The following is an 18,782-nucleotide window of genomic DNA, read 5'->3' as shown; positions in this document are numbered from 1 at the left end:
GGAGGAGTGGTTAGAACAACATTGTGAGGGTCAGTTTACTGAGGTTTGAGGAGGTCCCTTTTAAAATCTTTGATCCAGAATTAGATCCCAGCCTGGAAGTAATGTACTGGGGTCCCTAAGGAAATCAGGGCTCTTTCTATGGTATATTGCTGCAGCTTATTTAGGGTGGTTCTTAAGGCTTGGAGTTGTTCTTTTACTCCCTTATTTCCTATCTGGTGTAGGTTCCCTGGAGGCTTCCTAGACACGAGGGAGGGTGTCCATACACTAATTCAAAAGGGGAAAAGCCTTGAGTCCCAGGTGTGCAGTGAGCCCACAAGAGAGCTAAGGACAGCAGTTCCAGCCACGGGAGGCCAGTTTTTTGGCAAAACTTAGCTAGGGTTCCCTTGAGGGTGTGATTCATTCGCTGCACTTTCCCTGAACTTTGTGGCCTGTATGCAGTGTGGACTTTTCAGATAATGTTGAGAGATTTACTGCATCTGCTACAAAGGCTGGTCCATTGTCACTGTGAATCACAGACGGTAGGCTAAACTGGGGCACAATTTTTCTCAGGAGGACTTTGACTACCTCCTGGCTTCGTTTTGTCTTATTGGGAAGACTTTGACCCACCCACAGTATGTACACACTATTACTAAGAGTTATCTGAGCCTTCTGCTTGGCTGGACATCTGTGAGGTCTATCTCAAGGTCTTCAAAGGGTATAATTCATGCTCTTTGGACATTGACCGGGAGTCGTGGTGCAGATCGAGTGTTATTTCTGGTACAAGTCATGCACTGCTCACTTACTGTTCAACATAATGCTGGCAATTGGCTGATGTAATATTGCTTTTTTTTTTTAGTTAGGGTGGCTCCTTCAGCTATGGCTCAGTCCTTTTCTTTTGTAGTGTGCTTGGGTGGAGGGGCCTTCACTGGGGGTGTTAGGGCCATAGTGAGGGAAGGAGTTTTATCTGTTTTTTATTGGCCACTGTTTTAGCTGCTGTATCTGCTAGTTGGCTCCCCTGTGTTACAGGATTGTTTTCCTTTTGATGTTCTATGCAATGCAGAATTGCTACTTTTTTATGTATGAAGAGATTGAAGGGCTTTCTTATATCTGGCAGGCCTAGGGCTGGTGACTGTTCTGAAGCAGCTTTTATTTCCAGGGAAGGTGGTTCTTTCCTCTTTTGTCCAGACAGGGGGCTTTCAGTATGGCCCCCCCAAGGAGGCTGTAGAGGAGTCTTGCCATTGCTGAGAATCCAGGAATCCAGATTCTGTAGAACCTGGTGGCCCCCAGGAACTCTTGTATGCCCTTCTTCATCTGGAGCTGGGGTAAGGAGTTCATGACCTTTTTCCTCTCTGGCCCTAGTGCCCTTTCTCCCTGGGTGAGGAGGAAGCCCAAGTACCAGACTCACTGCTGAAAGATTTGTGCTTTTTTCTATGAGGCTCAGTATCCTGAGTCTGACAGGAGTTGCAGGAGGGCCTTTGTGCCTTTTGCACGATTTTCCTGAGTGTCACTGGCAAGGAGGAGGTCATCTACATACTGTAGGATGGTGCAGCATGTGGCATCCCTCAGAAAGCTGGCAAGGTCTGCAGCCAATGCTTCTCCAAAGAGAGTGGGTGAGTTCTTGAATTCTTGTGGAAGCCGCACCTATGTCAACTGCATCTGCCGCCCCGTATCCAGTTCAGTCCATTCAAAGGCATACAAAAGCTGGCTTTGGGGGACCAGCTGGAGGCAGGAAAAGACATATTTAAGTCTGAGCCAGTGAACCATTTGGCAGACTCCAGGATCTGGCTGAGGAGGGTGTATGGATTTGGGATCATCAGGCATAAAGAAACAGTCAAATTTTTAATGGCTCTCAGGTCTTGAACAGGCCAGTACCTTCCTCTTGGCCTTTTGACTGGCAGAAGTGGGGTGTTACAGGGCGACTGACACTTGATTAGAATTCCTACCTCTCTGAGTATGATCAAGTGTTCCTGATGCCTGCTCTCACCTCTTGTGAGAGGGGATACTGCTGCTGTCTTTGTGGCTCCGAGAGCAGTTCCAGTCTTTTTCACTGAAGGGGGCTACAGGGAGGGTAACCACAGAGTGTTCTGCCCCTGTATCAACCATAAAATTCATGTTTTGGCCCCCCACTTTCATTTTGACCATGGGCTCATGGGGGCCAAGAGTGAGAGAGCCGGGTCCTTGTCAGTTTGATTCTGTTCCTGCCAGGCCAGTGAGCCTTTCCACATGGGGCTCTTCCTGGTAATGACTGGACTTCAGGGCTTTGCCTCGACTGGGGCATTTGTTCTTCTAATGCACCTTCTCTTTACTGTAAGCACACTGGTCCCTGGCTGGGGGGAGTCCTAGGCCTCCCCTCTTGGTAGTTGGCTTTTCTTTGCCTTTTGATCATCTCTCTTTCTTTTAGGGCAGCTGCCAGGAGGCTGGCATTTTTCTTCATTTCTTTTTCAGCCTCTCTGTCAGCCTGAACTTCTCTGTTTAGATATATTTTGTTGGCCATTTTAATCAGCTGAATGGTATTCATCCTGGCAAAGCCTTCAAGTGTTTGGCACTTTCTTCTGATGTCTGGGGCTACTTGAGCTATGAATGAGGTGCTGACCATTTATTGGCTCTCTGGTGACTCAGGATTGAAGGGGCTGTAGATGTGATAAGCTTCACACTGTGTTTTATAATAGTCCCCAGGAGACTCTCCTGGTTGTTGAGTGACAGGAGAAACTTTGCTCATGTTCATAGGCTTTTTGGACCCAGCTTTGACCCCTGGGGGAGGGCATCCTGATATCAGCATATCTAGTGCTGTCCCTCAGGGGTGGTGAAGTCCCACTTGAGGTGCTCCTCAGTAACAGGAATTTCATCCCATGCACACTGACCAAGGACCCCGGCTGCCTCCTCTCTTCCTTGTGAACAGGGTGTGGAGAAGCTGTTGACAGCTTTTTTTTTTGGTCAGCTGATGGATTTGGAAGAGGGATTTCATGAGATTAACCAGGGCTTGTGGCTTTTCTGATGGAGTGTCTGTTGTGGAGAAGGGTTGATAGTAAAAAATGAACTGGCTGGGCTGGGTGGTCCCATATTTATTATACCTTTCAGGCTCCTGCAGATCTTGCACTGGCATCTGAAGGGCACCTGCTCTTGGTCGAGTGTGCAGTCTGGCTGCTGGTCTGGGGGAGAGTGGGTTAACTGGTTCTGGAGTTGGCAGGGAGGCTGAGAGAGGCAGGGTATCTGGGACCGGGAAGCCTGGGTGATTTGGGGATGCATAAGGTGGAGGGGCAATATTAGTTCTTCCTCTAGGTCACCAGCAAGAATCTGCAGAGTCTCAGGCTTCTGTTGATTCTTTGTAGGCTTTTTTGTTGAGGTGACTAAGACCCTAACTGCCTGTTGCAAGTGAATCGCACCCAAGGGGGAAGGGTCTGGGCAATTCCTAACCATTAATATATGAGAACTGGTCAGGATGACCTGGATCTCCAGTGATGACCCGCCAGACCTGGCAGACTATTGGGACATCTAGGGAACCTTCCAGAGGCCATCCTATACTAAAGGTGGGTTATTTAGATTCACACAGGGTTTTTAACCTACTGTGAGTTAATTTTACTTTGTAGTCTTTTGAAAATCCCTTCCTTAAATTTTTGATCATGCTGTCAAGAACTGTGTGTTTGCGTGTTCATGTAAGGGTGCTGCAACAACAGACAAGGGAGGGGTGCCTCCTCTAGAGAGGAGACCAATCAGATGCCTATTCACTCACGCTCCACTTGGCGACTTTGATCAGCTTTGACTAAGGTGCACCCATATAAGTCCAGGGCCAGGTCAGCTGAAGTAAGTCACTGTTATGTCGTTGTGGCCGACCACAAATGTGGTGAAAGGCCAACTCAGATTCCTTACCTCAGGCCATGGAATCACAGATTCTGCACAGACTGAATGTCTTCAGCTGCCCTGCACACTCACTCACACACTCAGACCAGAGTTTAAATGTTCCCCATAATGGGAATGTCTACCTGTGAGACTTCTAAGAAGTCTCTGGAAGGTGATCAGACTCCCCTTCCATTCCAACAGGTGGGAACTAGCTGGATCAGGGGCCCCATGGCATTACTGATTCCAGGTCAGAACCAGGTCCTCACCTGCCAAGTCTCCTTGAGTTTGGCAAGAAGAGCCGAGCGGGGCTGGCCCTGGGCGACCAGGTGGGAGACTGCTGAAATATCAGGCAGGGTGTGCCTTCTCTGTTGCGATTTCCCCTTCTGTCACCTCCCCGCAGTTACCCCAAACCGGTGGCAACAAAGGGCCAGTGCAGTTGGGTTTCCCAGTCAGGGAACCAAACGTTATGGAAAATACTGGAAAAACTTGGACTGGATCACTGATGGAAGAACCAAGCGGCACTCAGAAGTCTTGGAGTGTTGAGGTTTACTTTACACTGGCAGGCTCAGAGGAGAGTAACCTCCCAAGGTCTGAGCCTTGAAGAAAGGCAAGGGAGGCAATATATATCTTTCTGCTTCCATATCTGCAACATTTCTACGTGCACAGCAAGAGAGCAAGCAAGGGGGAGTAAGTTTAGCAAAGCCAGTTAACAGAAAGAGGTTGTCCTCCAGACACAAGACAGGATGTTTCCAATGGGTCTGAAGAGAAAATGGAACTCTTATCACCAGGATTCTCACCTGGCTTTAATATCACCCATTGTATACACAAAAGAGCTGTTTGCATATTTATGGGCAGCAGGATGTTTACTGGCTGCCCTGAGTGAGCCATCAGACGCAGAAGTAATGGAGTAGGAGAAGAGTGAAGAGGAAACGCACAGCACCTGGACACAATTTGTTCTACTTTGAGCTAGGAACTAACGATATAAGATAAATAAAATTCTATATCAAGAAGCTCTAAGTGTATCCAACTCTGTGTCTTTGGGTAAATCATGTAAGCTTTTGGAATCTTAATCTTTTAGTTTGATGAATGGATTAAATTAATTAAGATGTAATCATAGTGATACTACAAGTTTTATACAAATACTCTCATGTGTATTACATCTATTATATTAAAATGCTTCAGGAAATGGAAAAAACATAATTTTATTATCTATGTAAAGGATATTTTATTTTTTCTTGAAAATTTTTACTGAAATATAGTTGATATACAATATTATATTGGTGTCAGGTATGACTTCTCAGTGTCTGAGTCTACTGTATTGTTTATTTTGTTTTGTTTTTAGATTCCACATATAAGTGAAATCATATGGGATTTTTCTTTCTCAACCTGGCTTATTTCACTAAGCATAATATCGTCTAGGTTCATCCATGTTGTTGCAAATAGCAGGATTTATTTCTTTTTTATTGCTGAATAATAATCTGTTGTATATATATATACCATATTTTGTTTATACATTCATCTATTGATGGACACTGGTTGCTTCCATATGTTGGCAATTGTAAATAATGTGTCAATAAACATAAGAGTGCATATATCTGTTTAAATTCCTAGAAGTGGAATTACTGGGTTGCATGGTATTTCTATCATTATATTCTGAGGAAACTCCACACTGCTTTCCCTAGTGGGTGTACTAATTTCCTTCCTACCAGTAGTGTAGGAGGGTTCTCATTTTTCCATATACTCACAAACACTTGTTATAACAAGTCTTATTGGTATTAGCAACTCTATTTTATGATGACATCTAATTGTGGTTTTGATTTGCTTTTCCCTCATAAGTAATATGGAACATCTTTTTGTGTGTCTCTTGGCCATCTGTATTTCTTCTTTGGAAAAATATCTATTCAGATCTTGTGTCACCTTTTTAACTAGATTATTTGTTTTGTTTTGTTTGATGTTGAGTTGTATAAATTATTTATATTTTTTGGATATTAGCCCTTTATCAAATTTACATTTAGAAATATATTCCCCCATACAGTAGCTTGTCTACTCATTTTATCAACAATTTCCTTTGCTGTGCAGAAGTTTTTTGGTTTGATATAGTCCCACTTGTTTATTTCTGCTTGTTTCCCTTACCTGGAGAGACATATGAAAAAAAAAAAAAAGAACTCCTAATGCTGATGTTCAAGAGTGTACTACCTATGTTTTCTTTAAGGAGTTTTATGGCTTCAGGTTTTATATTTAGATTTTTAATCTATATCAAGCTTATTTTTGAGTATGGTATAAAACAGTAATCCAATATCATTCTTTTGCATGTAGCTGTCCAGTTTTCCCAAGGCCATATATTGAAGGAACTCTCATTTCCCAAGCATTGTATAGTCTTGCCTCCTTTGTTGTATATTAATTGATCATATAGATGAAGGTTTATTCCTGGGATCTATATTCTGTTCCATTGATATATGTGCCTGTTCCTGTGCCACTACCATACTGTTTTTATTGCTGTGGCATTGAAGAATATCTTGAGGCCAGGAGCATGATTCCCCCAGCTTTGCTCTTCATTCAAAAGATTGCTTTGGCTATTGATGGTCTTTTGTGTTCCCATTTAAATTTTAGGATTCCCTAGTTCACTGAAAAGTACCATTAGTATTTTTGAAGGGATAACATTGAATCTGTAAATTTCTTTGGGCAAGGTGGCCATTTTTGGCAATGTTAATTCTCCTATCCATGAGTTTTAATGGTGTCTTCTTTAATTTCTCTCATGAGTGTCTTAATTTTCAGAGTCAGGTCTTTCACCTCCTTGGTTAGGTTTATTTCCAGGTATTTTATTCTTTTTGATACAATTGTAAATGGAGTTGTTTTCCTTTCTCTTTCTGCTAGTTTATTGTTAGTATATAGGAATGCAACAGATTACTGTGTATCAATTTTGTATCCTGCAACTTTGTTCAGTTCAGTTATTGGGGACATTTCCATCTATAAAAGTCTCTGTAACGTATCCTGTAAGAATGGCTTAGTGGTGGTGAATTCCTTCAACTTTCATTTATCTGGAAATTGTTTGAGCCCTGTTTCAAATTTAAATAAGAATCTTGCCAGGCAGAGGATTCTTGGTTGGAGGTCCTTCTGTTTCAGTATATTAAATATTTCATGCCACTCCCTTCTGGTTTCTTCTAATAAGTCTGCTGATAGCCTGATGGGGTTTCCTTCATAAGTAATCTTTTCTCTCTCTGGCTGCTTTCAATACTCTCCCCTTATCCTTGATTTTGCCATTTTAATTATTATACGTTTTGGTGTTGTCTTCCTGGGGCTCTTTTTGATGGGGCTGCTCTGCACTTCCATGACTTGAGAATCTATTTCCTTCCCCAGATTGGGAGATTTTTCAACAATTATTTCCTCAAAGAGACTTTTTATCCCTTTGTCTCTCTCTCTTCTACTTCTGGCACCCCTGTTATATGAATATTGTTTCATTTGGATTGGTCACACAGCTCTCTTATCATTCTTTCATTCTTGGAGATCCTTTTTTCTCTCTGTTCCTCAGCTTCATTGTGTTCTTGTTCTCTAATTTCTATCTTATTGAGTCTCTCCTCTGCTTGCAGTAATCTACATACCTCCTTTGTATGTTTCATTTCAGTCTCTGAGTGGCTCTTTATCAGCTCTTTTATCTCTGTTGAAGTCCTCCCTAAGATTGTGAATATTTTTCTGTAAATCAGTGAGCATGTTTATGAGTTTCTCTTTGAAATCTTATCAAGAAGATTGGTGATCTCCATTTCATTTAGCTCTATTTTCTGGAGACTTGTCCTATAGTTTTGTTTGGAACATATTCCTCTGCCTCCTTATTTTGTCAGAGTTTCTGTGTGTCTTCCTGTGTATTATTGGATGGATCTGCTATGCTTTCTTCCCTACAGAGTAATGGCTTTATGAAGGAGGCATCCTATGGTGTCCCGAAGCTCTAGACACTTTAGTCTCCAATGTTTGGTTTTACTTTGTGGGATTCCCGGCTGTTGGTGGGCAGTGGGTGGGGCTGCCTTTCTGTCTGTCTTTTGTAGTGGTCTGAGTCTGCACTTGCAGTTTGCTTCAGCCACTGCCTTTGTGGTCTGAGAAGAAGCTTCTGCTGGGGTTGCTGTTGGCAGGACCACCTTCTGCCTGCCCTGCAGCAATGGCAGGGATGCAGGGTTAATGGGGTGGGCAGGCTATGTGCTGTTCTGGGGCAGAGCAGGAGAGGCAGCACCAGACTTGGACACCTTCAGGGATGAAGAAGGTGTTGGGGCTGGCTCCTCCAGGTACCTCCCCATCTTGGCTTTAACAGGGCCAAGAAAACAGGGAATATCTCCCTCTGCCTGCTAGACAGCAAGGTCTGATGCTGCTGCTAGGCCAGTGGGTTGGCTCCCAGTAGCGTGCGCAGGGACACAACTCTGGAATGAATTGCCAGCAAGGGTGATGGAGCATCTGGAACTCATGAGATTTCCCAACCTGTTGGGCTGAGGGAAGGCTACTTTGTGGGAACCCCAACTGTTGTTGGTATGTAGTTAATGGGGCTGCCTCTCTGTATGCAGGTAGTGGTCTGAGTCTGTAGCACTGGCAGTTTACTTAGCCATCTTTTTTATCCAAGCAGAGGTCTCTGTTGAGATTGTTGCTTGTGGGGCTACCCTCTGTCTGCCCTGGTGTGATGGTGGAGCTGCAGGATTACTGTGGTGGGTGGGGCTGTTGTATAGCTCTGAGGCATGCTGGGACACATCATGAGACTTGGGCACTTGTGGAAGGAAGGAGCTCTCAGGCTGGCTCCTACAGGCATCTTCCCAGTAGGGCTGAAATGGGGTTGATAAAGCTTGGAGAATCTTCCTGTCCCTTCCAGGCATAATAGTCTAATGCTACTCCTGGACTGAGTGGGTTGGCTCACCAGCAGTGCATGCAGGGTGGCAGCCAGGGGCTGAGTTGCCAACAAGGAGGTTGGAGCATGTGTGGCTCCTAAGATTTCCTGACCTATTGAGCTGAGGGAGGGTTGAGGCAGTATCATCCATCTGCTCTTTCTCTTCTAGAGAGAGTTCCATCCAACCCTTGCTCCTCTGGACCTTCTACTGCTGGAAGGTCTTTCAAACTGCAGCCTTTGCTTTGGGTCTCAGGATCATGGGAGCATGGCTGTCCTCCACAAGCAGTTGGAGTCTCAGCTCCTGGAGTATTCCAGCTGATCCTGGTGTCCAGCCCCACTAATCACCAGGGCCCAGTGTAATGTGGACTTGTGCTTCTGGAGAGGACCTGGGCAAGGTGTGCAGCACTGCTGGGTTCCCATCTCCTCCCTGCTCCATTCCTCTTTCTCCCCTGTGGACTGGGATTTGGGGTATGGCTTGGGTCCCAGTCAGTGTTGCCTCTGGCAATTTGCCCTTTTTTGTGTGGTCTTGTCTTCCCCAGGTGTAGGTGGCCTGTTCTGCAGTCTTCAGGTCATTTTCAGGTTTAGTGGTATTTGCTGTTTTTTTCTTCTTTTGTGTGGTTTTGGGAGGAGGTTTTGCCTTGCCTTCCTACTCTGCTGTCTTTCTCCTGGACATGCGCTTTATCCTTCTTTTTGGTAATGTGGTGGATGATATTGATTGATTTACAAATGTTATACCATCTTGGCATCCCTGGAATAAATCTCTCTTTGTCATGATCAGTGATGATTTTGATGTATTTTTGAATCTGGCTTGCTAATATTGTGTTGAGGATTTTTGCATCTATATTCACTAGGGAAATTAGTCTAATTTTATTTTACTTTTGTGGTGTCTTCTAATTTTGGTATCAAGGTGATACTGTCCCCAGGGAACGAATTTGGAAACTCTCCTTCCTGTTCAATTTTGGGGAATGCTTTCAGAAGGACAGGTATTAACTTTTTAAATATGTGGGAGAATTCTCATGGAAGCCATTTGGTCCTGGCCTTTTGCTTGTTGGGATTTTTTAAGTTGCTGACTCAATTTTGTTACTATTAATCAATTTGTTCAGATTTTCTATTTCTTCCTTGCTCAGTCTTGGAAGATTGTATGTCTACAAGAATTTGCCCATTCTTCTAGGTTGTCCAATTTATTAACATATAATTATTCATAGTATTCTCTAACAATTCTTTGTATTTCTGTGGGTTCAGTTTGCAACATCTTCTTTTTCATTTCTGATTTTGTTTATTTTTGTCTCTCCTTTTTCTAGATAAGCCTGGCTACGGGCCACTTTTCTTGATTTTCTCTATGAGTCTGCTCTTGGTTTCATTGATCTTTTCCCATTGTTTTACTCCTCTATTTTTGATTCATTTTTATGCTGATCTCTATTATATCTCTCCTTCCTTCTACTAACTTTGGATTTCATTTGTTCTTTTTCTTCTTTCTTTAGTTTTAAGTTTATACTGTTTGGTTAAATTGTTCTTCTTTCTTGAGGTAGGCCTATTTTGCTATGTACTTTCCCCTTAGAATCACTTTTGGGGCATCCCACATATTTTGAACTGTTGTATTTTTGTTTTCTTTTGCCTCCATCTATGGTTGTATTTACTATTTGCTTTGTCCTTTGATCCATTAATTATTTAGAAGCATGTTGCAAACCTTCATGTGTTTATGGGTTTTTTTGTCATGTAATTAATTTCTAGTTTCATACCACTGTAATCTGAAAAGATGCTTGGTACAATTTCAATCGTTTTGAATTTATTGAGACTCTTTTTGTGTGCTAATATGTGATCTATTCTGGAGAACATTCTGTGTGTGCTTGAGGAAAATGTGTATTCGGCTTGGTTTTGATGGAACATTCTGTATATATCTGTGAAATCCATATGATCTAATGTGTCATTCAATGCCTCTATTCCCTTATTTTATGTCTGGATGATCTGTCCATTCATGTAAGTGGGGTGTTAAAATCCCCTAATATGATTCTGTTTTTGTCTATTTCCTCCTTTAGGTTTATTAGCGTTTGTTTTATATATTTAGGTGCTCCTATGTTGAGTGCAAGATATTTACAATTGTTACATACTCTTGTTGGACTGATCCATTTATCACTACGCAGTGTCTTTGTCTTGTTTTAGTTTCTTTCTTTTGATGTCTATTTTGTCTGATACAAGTGCTGCTAGTCCATTTTTTCTCTCCCTATTATTTGCATTAAATATGTTTTTCCATCCCTTCACTTTCAGTTTACTATGTCATTAACTCTGAAATGAGTCTCTTGTAAGCAGCATATAGTGTGTCTTGTTTCTTCATCCATTTTGCCACCCTACGTCTTTTGATTGGTGCATTCATTCCATTTACACTTAATATGATATTGACAAGAATGACTTACTGCCATTTTATTAGTTGTTTACTTGTTTTTGTACTTCCTCTCTTCCTTTTTTGTTTTCCTACATTCTTTTCTTGTGATTTGATAGTTTTCTTTAGTGTTAAGCTTGGATTCTTTTTATTTTTTATTTTTATGTATCTATTATAGATTGAGGTACCCTAAGTTTTATAGATAATTTCCTAAATATATGACAGTCTATGTTAAGTTGATGAGTGGTCAATGTTGAACATATTCTAAAGGTACTACTTTTTTCTTCTTCATCTTTCGCTCTTCATGTATATATTAATCTACATATTTTGTGTAAGCTTTGACTAATTTTGTGTATGGTTGGTTTTGCTACTTTTGTTTTTTGAACTTCATCCTTATTTTGTAAGTGTTTGGTCTATTATATTTACTGTAGGTTTATTTTCACTGATGAAAAATATTCAGACTTTGGAACATTTTCATCTTCAAAAGTCCCTTTAACATGTACTGTAATGTGGGCTTTTTTGATCTTCATTTATCTGGGAAACTTTTAATCTCCTTCAATTGTGAATAACCTTTCTGGATAGAGTACTTTTGGTTCTAGGTTCTTCCCTTTCAATAATTTGAATATTTCATGTCTCTCCCTTCTGGTCTGTCAAGTTTCTGCTAAGAAATGTGATGATATTAATGTTTCCCTTATATGCAACTCTCTGCTTCTTTCTTGGCTCTCTTAAGATTTTCTCTTTTGCTTCAATCTTTGCCATTTTAATTGCTGTATGTCCTGGTGTTTTCTTCCTGGGGTTTACCTTATTTTGGACTTTCTGCACTTCCAGGACCTGGATGTCTATTTCCTTTCCAGACTGGGGAAGGTTTCAACTATTATTTCTTCAGAGAACTTTCTATACCTTTGTGTCTCTCTTCTCCTCATGGTATCCCTATTTTGTGAATATTGTTTCACTTGGAATTGTCACGCAGTTCTCTTAATGTCCTCCCATTTTTATATTATTTTAAAATTAAGACATTATTGATATACACTCATGAATTTTTCACATGAAAACAGTGTGGTTACTACATTCATCCATATTATTGAATCCCCCACATACCCAATTGCAGTCACTGTCCATCAGTGTAGTAAGATGCCACAGAGTCACTATTTGCCTTCTCTGTGCTACACTTTCTTCTCCCTGATCCTCCACACACCATATGTGCCAACCATAATACCCCTGGGTCCCCTTCTCCCTCCCTCCCCTCCCACCCTGCCCCACCCCTCTTCTTTGGTAACTGCTATTCCCTTCTTGGAGTCTTTTGCCATTTTGTTCCTTCAGTTTTGCTTTGTAGTTATACTATGAAGGAAATCATTTGGTACTTGTCCTTCTATGCCTGGCTTATTTTATTGAGCATAATATCATCCAGCTCCACCCATGTTCTCGCAAATGGCATGATGTTTCTTCCTTATGGCTGAATAGTATTCCATTGTGTATATGTACCATACCTTCTTTATCCATACATCTAGTGAGGGACATATAGGTTGCTTCCATATCTTAACTATTATAAATAGTGCTGCAATAATCATAGAGGTGCATATGTCTTTTTGAATGTGAGAACTTGTATTCTTTGGGTAATTTCCTAGGAGTGGAATTCCTGGGTCAAATGGTACTTCTATTTTTAGTTTTATGAGGAACTTCCATGTTGCTTTCCACAATGGTTGAACTAATTTACATTCCCACCAGCAGTGTAGGAGGGTTCCCCTTTCTCTGCATCCTCACCAGTATTTGTTGTTCTGAGTCTTTTTGATGCTTGCCATCCTAACTTGTGTGAGGTGATATTCCATTGTGGTTTTAATTTGCATTTCCCTGATAATTAGTGATGAGGAGCATCTTTTCATGTGCCTGTTGGCCATCTGAATTTCTTCTTTTGAGAAGTGTCTGTTCATATCCTCCACCCATTTTTTAATCGACTTATTTGGTTTTTGAGTATTGAAGCATGTGAGTTCTTTATATATTTTGGATGTTAACTCCTTGTTGGATAAGTCATTTGCAAATATATTCTCCCACACTGTAGGATGCCTTTTTTGTTCTGCTGATGGTGTCCTTTGATGTAGAGAATGTTTTAAGCTTGATGTAGTCCCATGTGTTCATTTTTGCTTTTTGTTTCTCTTGCCTGAGGAGATGCTTTAAGGAAAAAGTTGCTCATGTTTATATTCAGGAGATTTTTGCCTATGTTATCTTCTAAGAGTTTTATGGTATCAAGACTTACATTCAGGTCTTTGATCCATTTTGAGTTTATTTTTGTGTATGGGATTAGACAATAATCCAGTTTCATTTTCTTGCATGTGGCTGTCCAGTTTTGCCAACACCAGTTGTTGAAGAGGCTGTCATTTCCCCATTGTATGTCCATGGCTTCTTTATCATATATTAATTGACCACATATGCTTGGGTTTATATCTCGGTTCTCTAGTCTGTTCCATTGGTCTCTGTGTTAGGTCTCAGTGGGACCAACAGAGTGTGTCTGTACTCCACATGTGACAGAAGTCTTGGACCTTTGGAATGCTCCAACTATGCCTTATGTCCAGCCCCATTAATCACCAGAGCCCAATGCAGTGTGAACTCATGTTCCTGGAGCAGATCTCCAGGTCCAGGTGTTCCAGATCCCTGAATGTTTATCTCCTCCCCACTCTATTCCTCTCCCTCCTACTTGTTGGCTGGACTGTGGGACCCAGTGCGTGGGTTCTTGTTGATCATGGCTCTGCCCCTTTACCCTTCTCAGTGTGGTCCTCTTTTCTTCACCAAGTGTATGTAGATGGTCTGTTCTGCAGTCTTTAGGTCATTTTCAGGGTTAGTTGGATTGTAGCTGCTTCCTCTGTAAGTGGCATTTTCATCTCACAGTCCAGTTCCACCATCTTTTTGCCACCCTTTCCCTGCAAAGGATGTTTCAAAAAGCATTTGAAGCATGCTTTTATTCAGGACTACCAACTCCTATCCTTTCATGTGAAGATAAGATTTTCAATAATTTCATATTTTTGACAACACTACTCGACATATTTATGCTAAAAACATGATATAGCAAATCTATTATCCTTACTACTGAACTGAATTAAGAGCTCCATAAAAGAGATATCCAAGAAGTGGTAGTAATGTAGAAAGGAAGAATATGATTGGAATATGAAGAAAAATAATCCCACAATTTAAAATTTTGATGGTCAAATATATACAATACGTGCCATTTCAACAGATTCTTTTGTGCTTTAAGATTGCATTTGAATCTTTATATGGGGAGAAAGGTTATCTTAATATTAATGGCTTTTCCATTGTGTAAAAATGATATGTTTTTCATTTATTTAGTTTTATCTAAATCACTCACCATTCTTTTATAGTTTCCAATATATATCTTACATATTTTTATAACATCTTTATTAATTTATATATCACATTTTATGTATCTTTTATTAATATTTTATGTATCTTGTATTAATTAAATACTGATATATTTTAAGTTTGTTTGTTATTTTAAGTTGACTTTTTAAGTTTCTTTTTCTCAGTTGTCTTGTGCTAGATTGTAGTAATACAATTGATTTTTCTTCAATGAACATTAAACAATTTGAGTTTTTACACAAATTTAATCCCAATTCAGTTTTACTGTATTAAATTTCTAGGAAAGCACAGTAGCTTTAATCTAAATTTTCAGAAAGAGTAATCAAATGTGAAATACTGTTGTGCTTCCAGATACCCAGTTTCTGATTAAAGATGATAAAGTTGTCCTTTGAATCACCCATACTGACATTGATTTGTTTCTGTATTCTAAAACACATTACCTTACAATCTAAGTAAAACTAATTTGTGCTTCTATTTTTAGGTACAAAATGTTGAAATTATTGGCCTATTTATTAACTGATTTCATTATCTATTTTGGAAATATTTACTCTGTACTAAGCTTCTAATAAACAGGGTGACAAAAGTCTTCCTAAAGATATCTGATAACTGCTCTGTCTTCTTGCACTTATTCTCATGCCACAGTCAGGTTCACCTTTAACATTTTTCAAAAATAAAAGCAGATTTGAAGTTAGTATGGAGTTCTCATTCATGTAGGGTTATCAGACTTAGGAAAAAATAAAAATATTGTATGTGGCATACTAATACTAAAAAAATTTGTTTATCAGAAATTTAAATTTAAGTAAATACCTTGTATTTTATATATCAAGTCTATGTATATGCCCCTTACTCAGATTCTCCTAATGTACCACATGACCTTGGTAGAGTTATAAAAAGAAAGAATTTAATATTGGTACAATACCAGTAATTGAACCACAGACTTTATTTGAATTTCACATCTTTCCACTAATGTCTTTTTATCTGATGCAGGACCTGATCCAGGATTCTACATTGTCTTTAGTTGTCATGTCTCCTTAGCATAGTGTGCTAGACAGGATTACTCAGTATTTTCTTGTCTTTCATGAAACTTTCTTTGATGCTTCTGAAGATTATTTGTTTGGTTCCCTCAATTTGGGTATTTTTAATATTCCTTTATGTCTATATAGAGATGATTTTGGAGAAAAATAAAAAAGATATCATTCTTAGTACATAATGTACAGGGAGACATGACATTAATATGTTCTATAACAGAACAATGATGTTCACTATATATATATAATATATATATTATATATGTATATATAGAGGATGTGTGTGTATGTTTGTACAACATTCTAATATCTCTAATGCCTCCAACTCTAATCAAGTAGAACAGGGCTTATTTTAGCATTCTCCTTTTGTTAGTTTCTAACTTCTTTCTCAAATGTAAGAAAACTGCTGTCAGTATTTAAAATATATTAACTTAATTCTTTAACCTTGTACACATGTGAAGTAGTTTCAGAATTGTTAGCCTCAGTGAAAAACCAACCAACCAACCAGAGTACAGCATTTCTGTACAATTTTTATTTACCTTTTCTTTATCCTAGTCAAAGTATTGCTTTCCAAAATTTATTTGGTCTATTCCTTTCTTCTCCATCTTTAGTGTGGTTTTTATTCATTTACATAACAATTAGGTTCATTTGCTATAATCTGGAATCCATTTTTTATTTCCCAACATCCTAATTTCATTTTTAATTTGCATAAGGTAAAATTCACTCTCTGTGGTGTTCAATGCTAAGGGTTATAACAAATAGATCCATTGACACAGTACCATATAGAATAATTCCATCATCCTAAAAATATCCTTATATATTTTCTGTATAGACTATGCTCTCTTCACCTCAACCAGATCTGTTTTTCATCTCTACAGCTGTGCATTTCCAAAATATCATATGCATAGAACCATGCAATTACATAAATTACATAAAATAAATTATATTCGTTCCAAGTTCTGTACCTTTCATTATTTAGACCCAAGATACTTGATATTTTCCACTCCTTCCTGAAGAACTTCTTTAATGTTTCTTGTGGAATAGGTCTGTTGGCAACATATATCCATATTTCTTTTAAAAAAGTGTTTATTTACAACTATTGAGAGGTATTTTCATTAGGTATATAATTCTGGTATGGTAGGGTCAAATTTTTTCTCAGCAGTTTACAGGTGGTGCTCAATTCCCTTCTACTTGTAATAGTTTCTGAATGTAAGGTCACTATTATTATTGTTTTTGTTCCTCTTTAATGTATCTTCTTCCTCTGGTTGGTTTTTAAATGTTCTCTTTGACTTTGGGTTATAGCAGTCTCAATATAACATGTCTAGGTCATTTTGTTGTTAATTATCCTGAATGGTGTTCCCTGAGCTTCTTGTATCTGTATTAATCTTTCAAAATTTTTTAGTTTGAGATATAATTGACATAAAACAATATATTAGTTTAATAATGTATCTGCATATACACATGTCAAATCATACTAATTTGATATAGAAATCACTTATCAAATCATTTGACAAATATGATAACTATTTTATATAGAGAAATTGGATAAATAATTTGATATATAATAAACCATAATAAAAGTATGATTTGACATATGTATATATTGTGAAATTATTAAAATAACTTTAGTTAATACATCCAGATACTCACATAGGTCCATTTTTTTGTGATAAGAGCTTTTAGGTGCTACTCACAGAAATTTAGGAATATATATTACAGTACCATTATATCACCAGAACTAATTTATCTTACACCTGGAACCATGTACATTTTGACCATATTCACACATTACCCCATTCCCAACCCCTACCTCAGGCAACCACCAATAGTTTCCCTCTTTCTATGAGTTTGGACTTTAGATTCCACATAAAAATGAGATCATACAGTTGTTGCTTAACTCTGTCTCAGTTATTTCATTTATTAATGCTCTCAAGTTTCAACCATGATGTCTCAGGATTTTCTCCTTCTTATGGCTAATATTCTATAGTGTGTGTGTGTGTGTGTGTGTGTGTGTGTGTGTGTGTGTGTGTGCAATTTCTTTAACATTCACCCATTGATGAACAGGTACTTTGTTCTTGTTGGCTATTATAAATAATGTTGCAATTAACATGGTGGTACAGATATTCCTTTGAGAGAATGATTTTATTTCATTTGGATAAATAGCAGAAATGGAATTGTTAGATTACATGGTAGTTCTATTTTTAGTTTTTTAGGGAAACTCAATACTGTTTTCCATATTGGCTGTGCAAATTTACATCCCCACTTAGAATGTGCAAGTGTTCCCTTTTATCTACATCATTACCAGCAATGTTATTGCCTTTTTGGTAATAGCCATTCTAACAGGTGTGGGAGAATATCTTGATGTCATTTTGACTTGCATTTCTCTAATGATTCATGATGTTGAGCACCTTTTCATATACCTGTTGGTCAATTGAATTTCTTCTTTGAAAATGTCCCAGTCATTTGCACTGTTTAATTGGATTCTTGCTGTTCAGTTTCCAGCATTTCTTGTATATGTTGGATATCAATCCCTCATTAGATATGTGATTTGCAAATATTTTCTCCCATTCTGTAGGTTGCATTTTCATTTTCTTGACCATTTCTTTTACTGTGCAGGATGATTTTAGTCTTATGTAGTCCCACTTTATTTATTTATTTTTATTGCTTGTGCTTTAAGTGTCATCTCCAAAACAAATCATTGCTAGGATCAATGTCAAGAAGATTTTCTCTATATTTTCTCCTAGGATTTTTATAGTTTGGAATCTTTGATAGTAGTGAAGTCTTTAATACATTTTGAGTTAATTTTTATGAGGGGCGTAAAGCAGGTCACTTCATTCTTTTGCATGTGAATATAGTTTGAAATCAAGAAGTGTGATGGCTTGGCTATTCATGGTGTTTTTTGTAGTTCTGTTCAAGTTTTAGGGTTTTTTTCTCTTTTTGTAAAAAATGCCATTGGAGATGTAAAAGGGATTAAATTAAATCTAAAGATGACTTTAGATAGTGTGAATATTTTAACAATATTAATTCTTCCATTCCATGAACATAATATATATTTTCATTTATTTCTGTCATCTTCAATTTCTTTAATCAATATCTTATAATAAAAGCAACATCTTATCACCTCATTGCTTAAATTTATTTATAAGTATTTTATTGTTTTTGATGCAATTGTAAATAGAACGGTAGTCTTGATTTCTTTTTCAGATAGTTTGTTGTTAGTATATAAAAATTCAACTGATTTTTGTACATTGTATTCTTAAATTTACTGAATTTAACATATGTAACAGGTTTATGATGGATTCTTATTACTTTTATTATAGGTAAATGTTTTCATCCT

At 38.5% G+C, this 18,782-nt stretch overlaps 1 protein-coding gene across 4 annotated transcripts in view; it reads left to right on the top strand.

The window, feature by feature from the left end:
* Positions 1 to 840: 840 nt before the first annotated feature.
* The window catches only part of SEPTIN14 (septin 14), a 215,946-nt gene continuing 198,004 nt past the window's right edge, over positions 841 to 18,782 (top strand). For 2 of the 4 annotated variants that reach the window (XM_057487180.1, XM_057487179.1), the window contains exon 1: positions 844 to 1,308. In XM_057487180.1, coding sequence (XP_057343163.1) covers positions 1,029 to 1,308 — 280 coding nt within the window. In that variant the 5' untranslated portion in view covers positions 844 to 1,028. Of the gene's footprint in view, positions 1,309 to 1,355; positions 1,594 to 18,782 lie in introns of those variants that run through there. The other 2 variants (XM_057487182.1, XM_057487181.1) reach the window with 2 other exon arrangements.

This window comes from Manis pentadactyla, chromosome 10, assembly GCF_030020395.1.
Source record: "Manis pentadactyla isolate mManPen7 chromosome 10, mManPen7.hap1, whole genome shotgun sequence".
In the NCBI taxonomy this organism is placed as follows: Eukaryota; Metazoa; Chordata; class Mammalia; order Pholidota; family Manidae; genus Manis; species Manis pentadactyla.
Note: the sequence above shows the minus strand (reverse complement) of the source record. Positions and strands in the feature narration are given on the sequence as shown.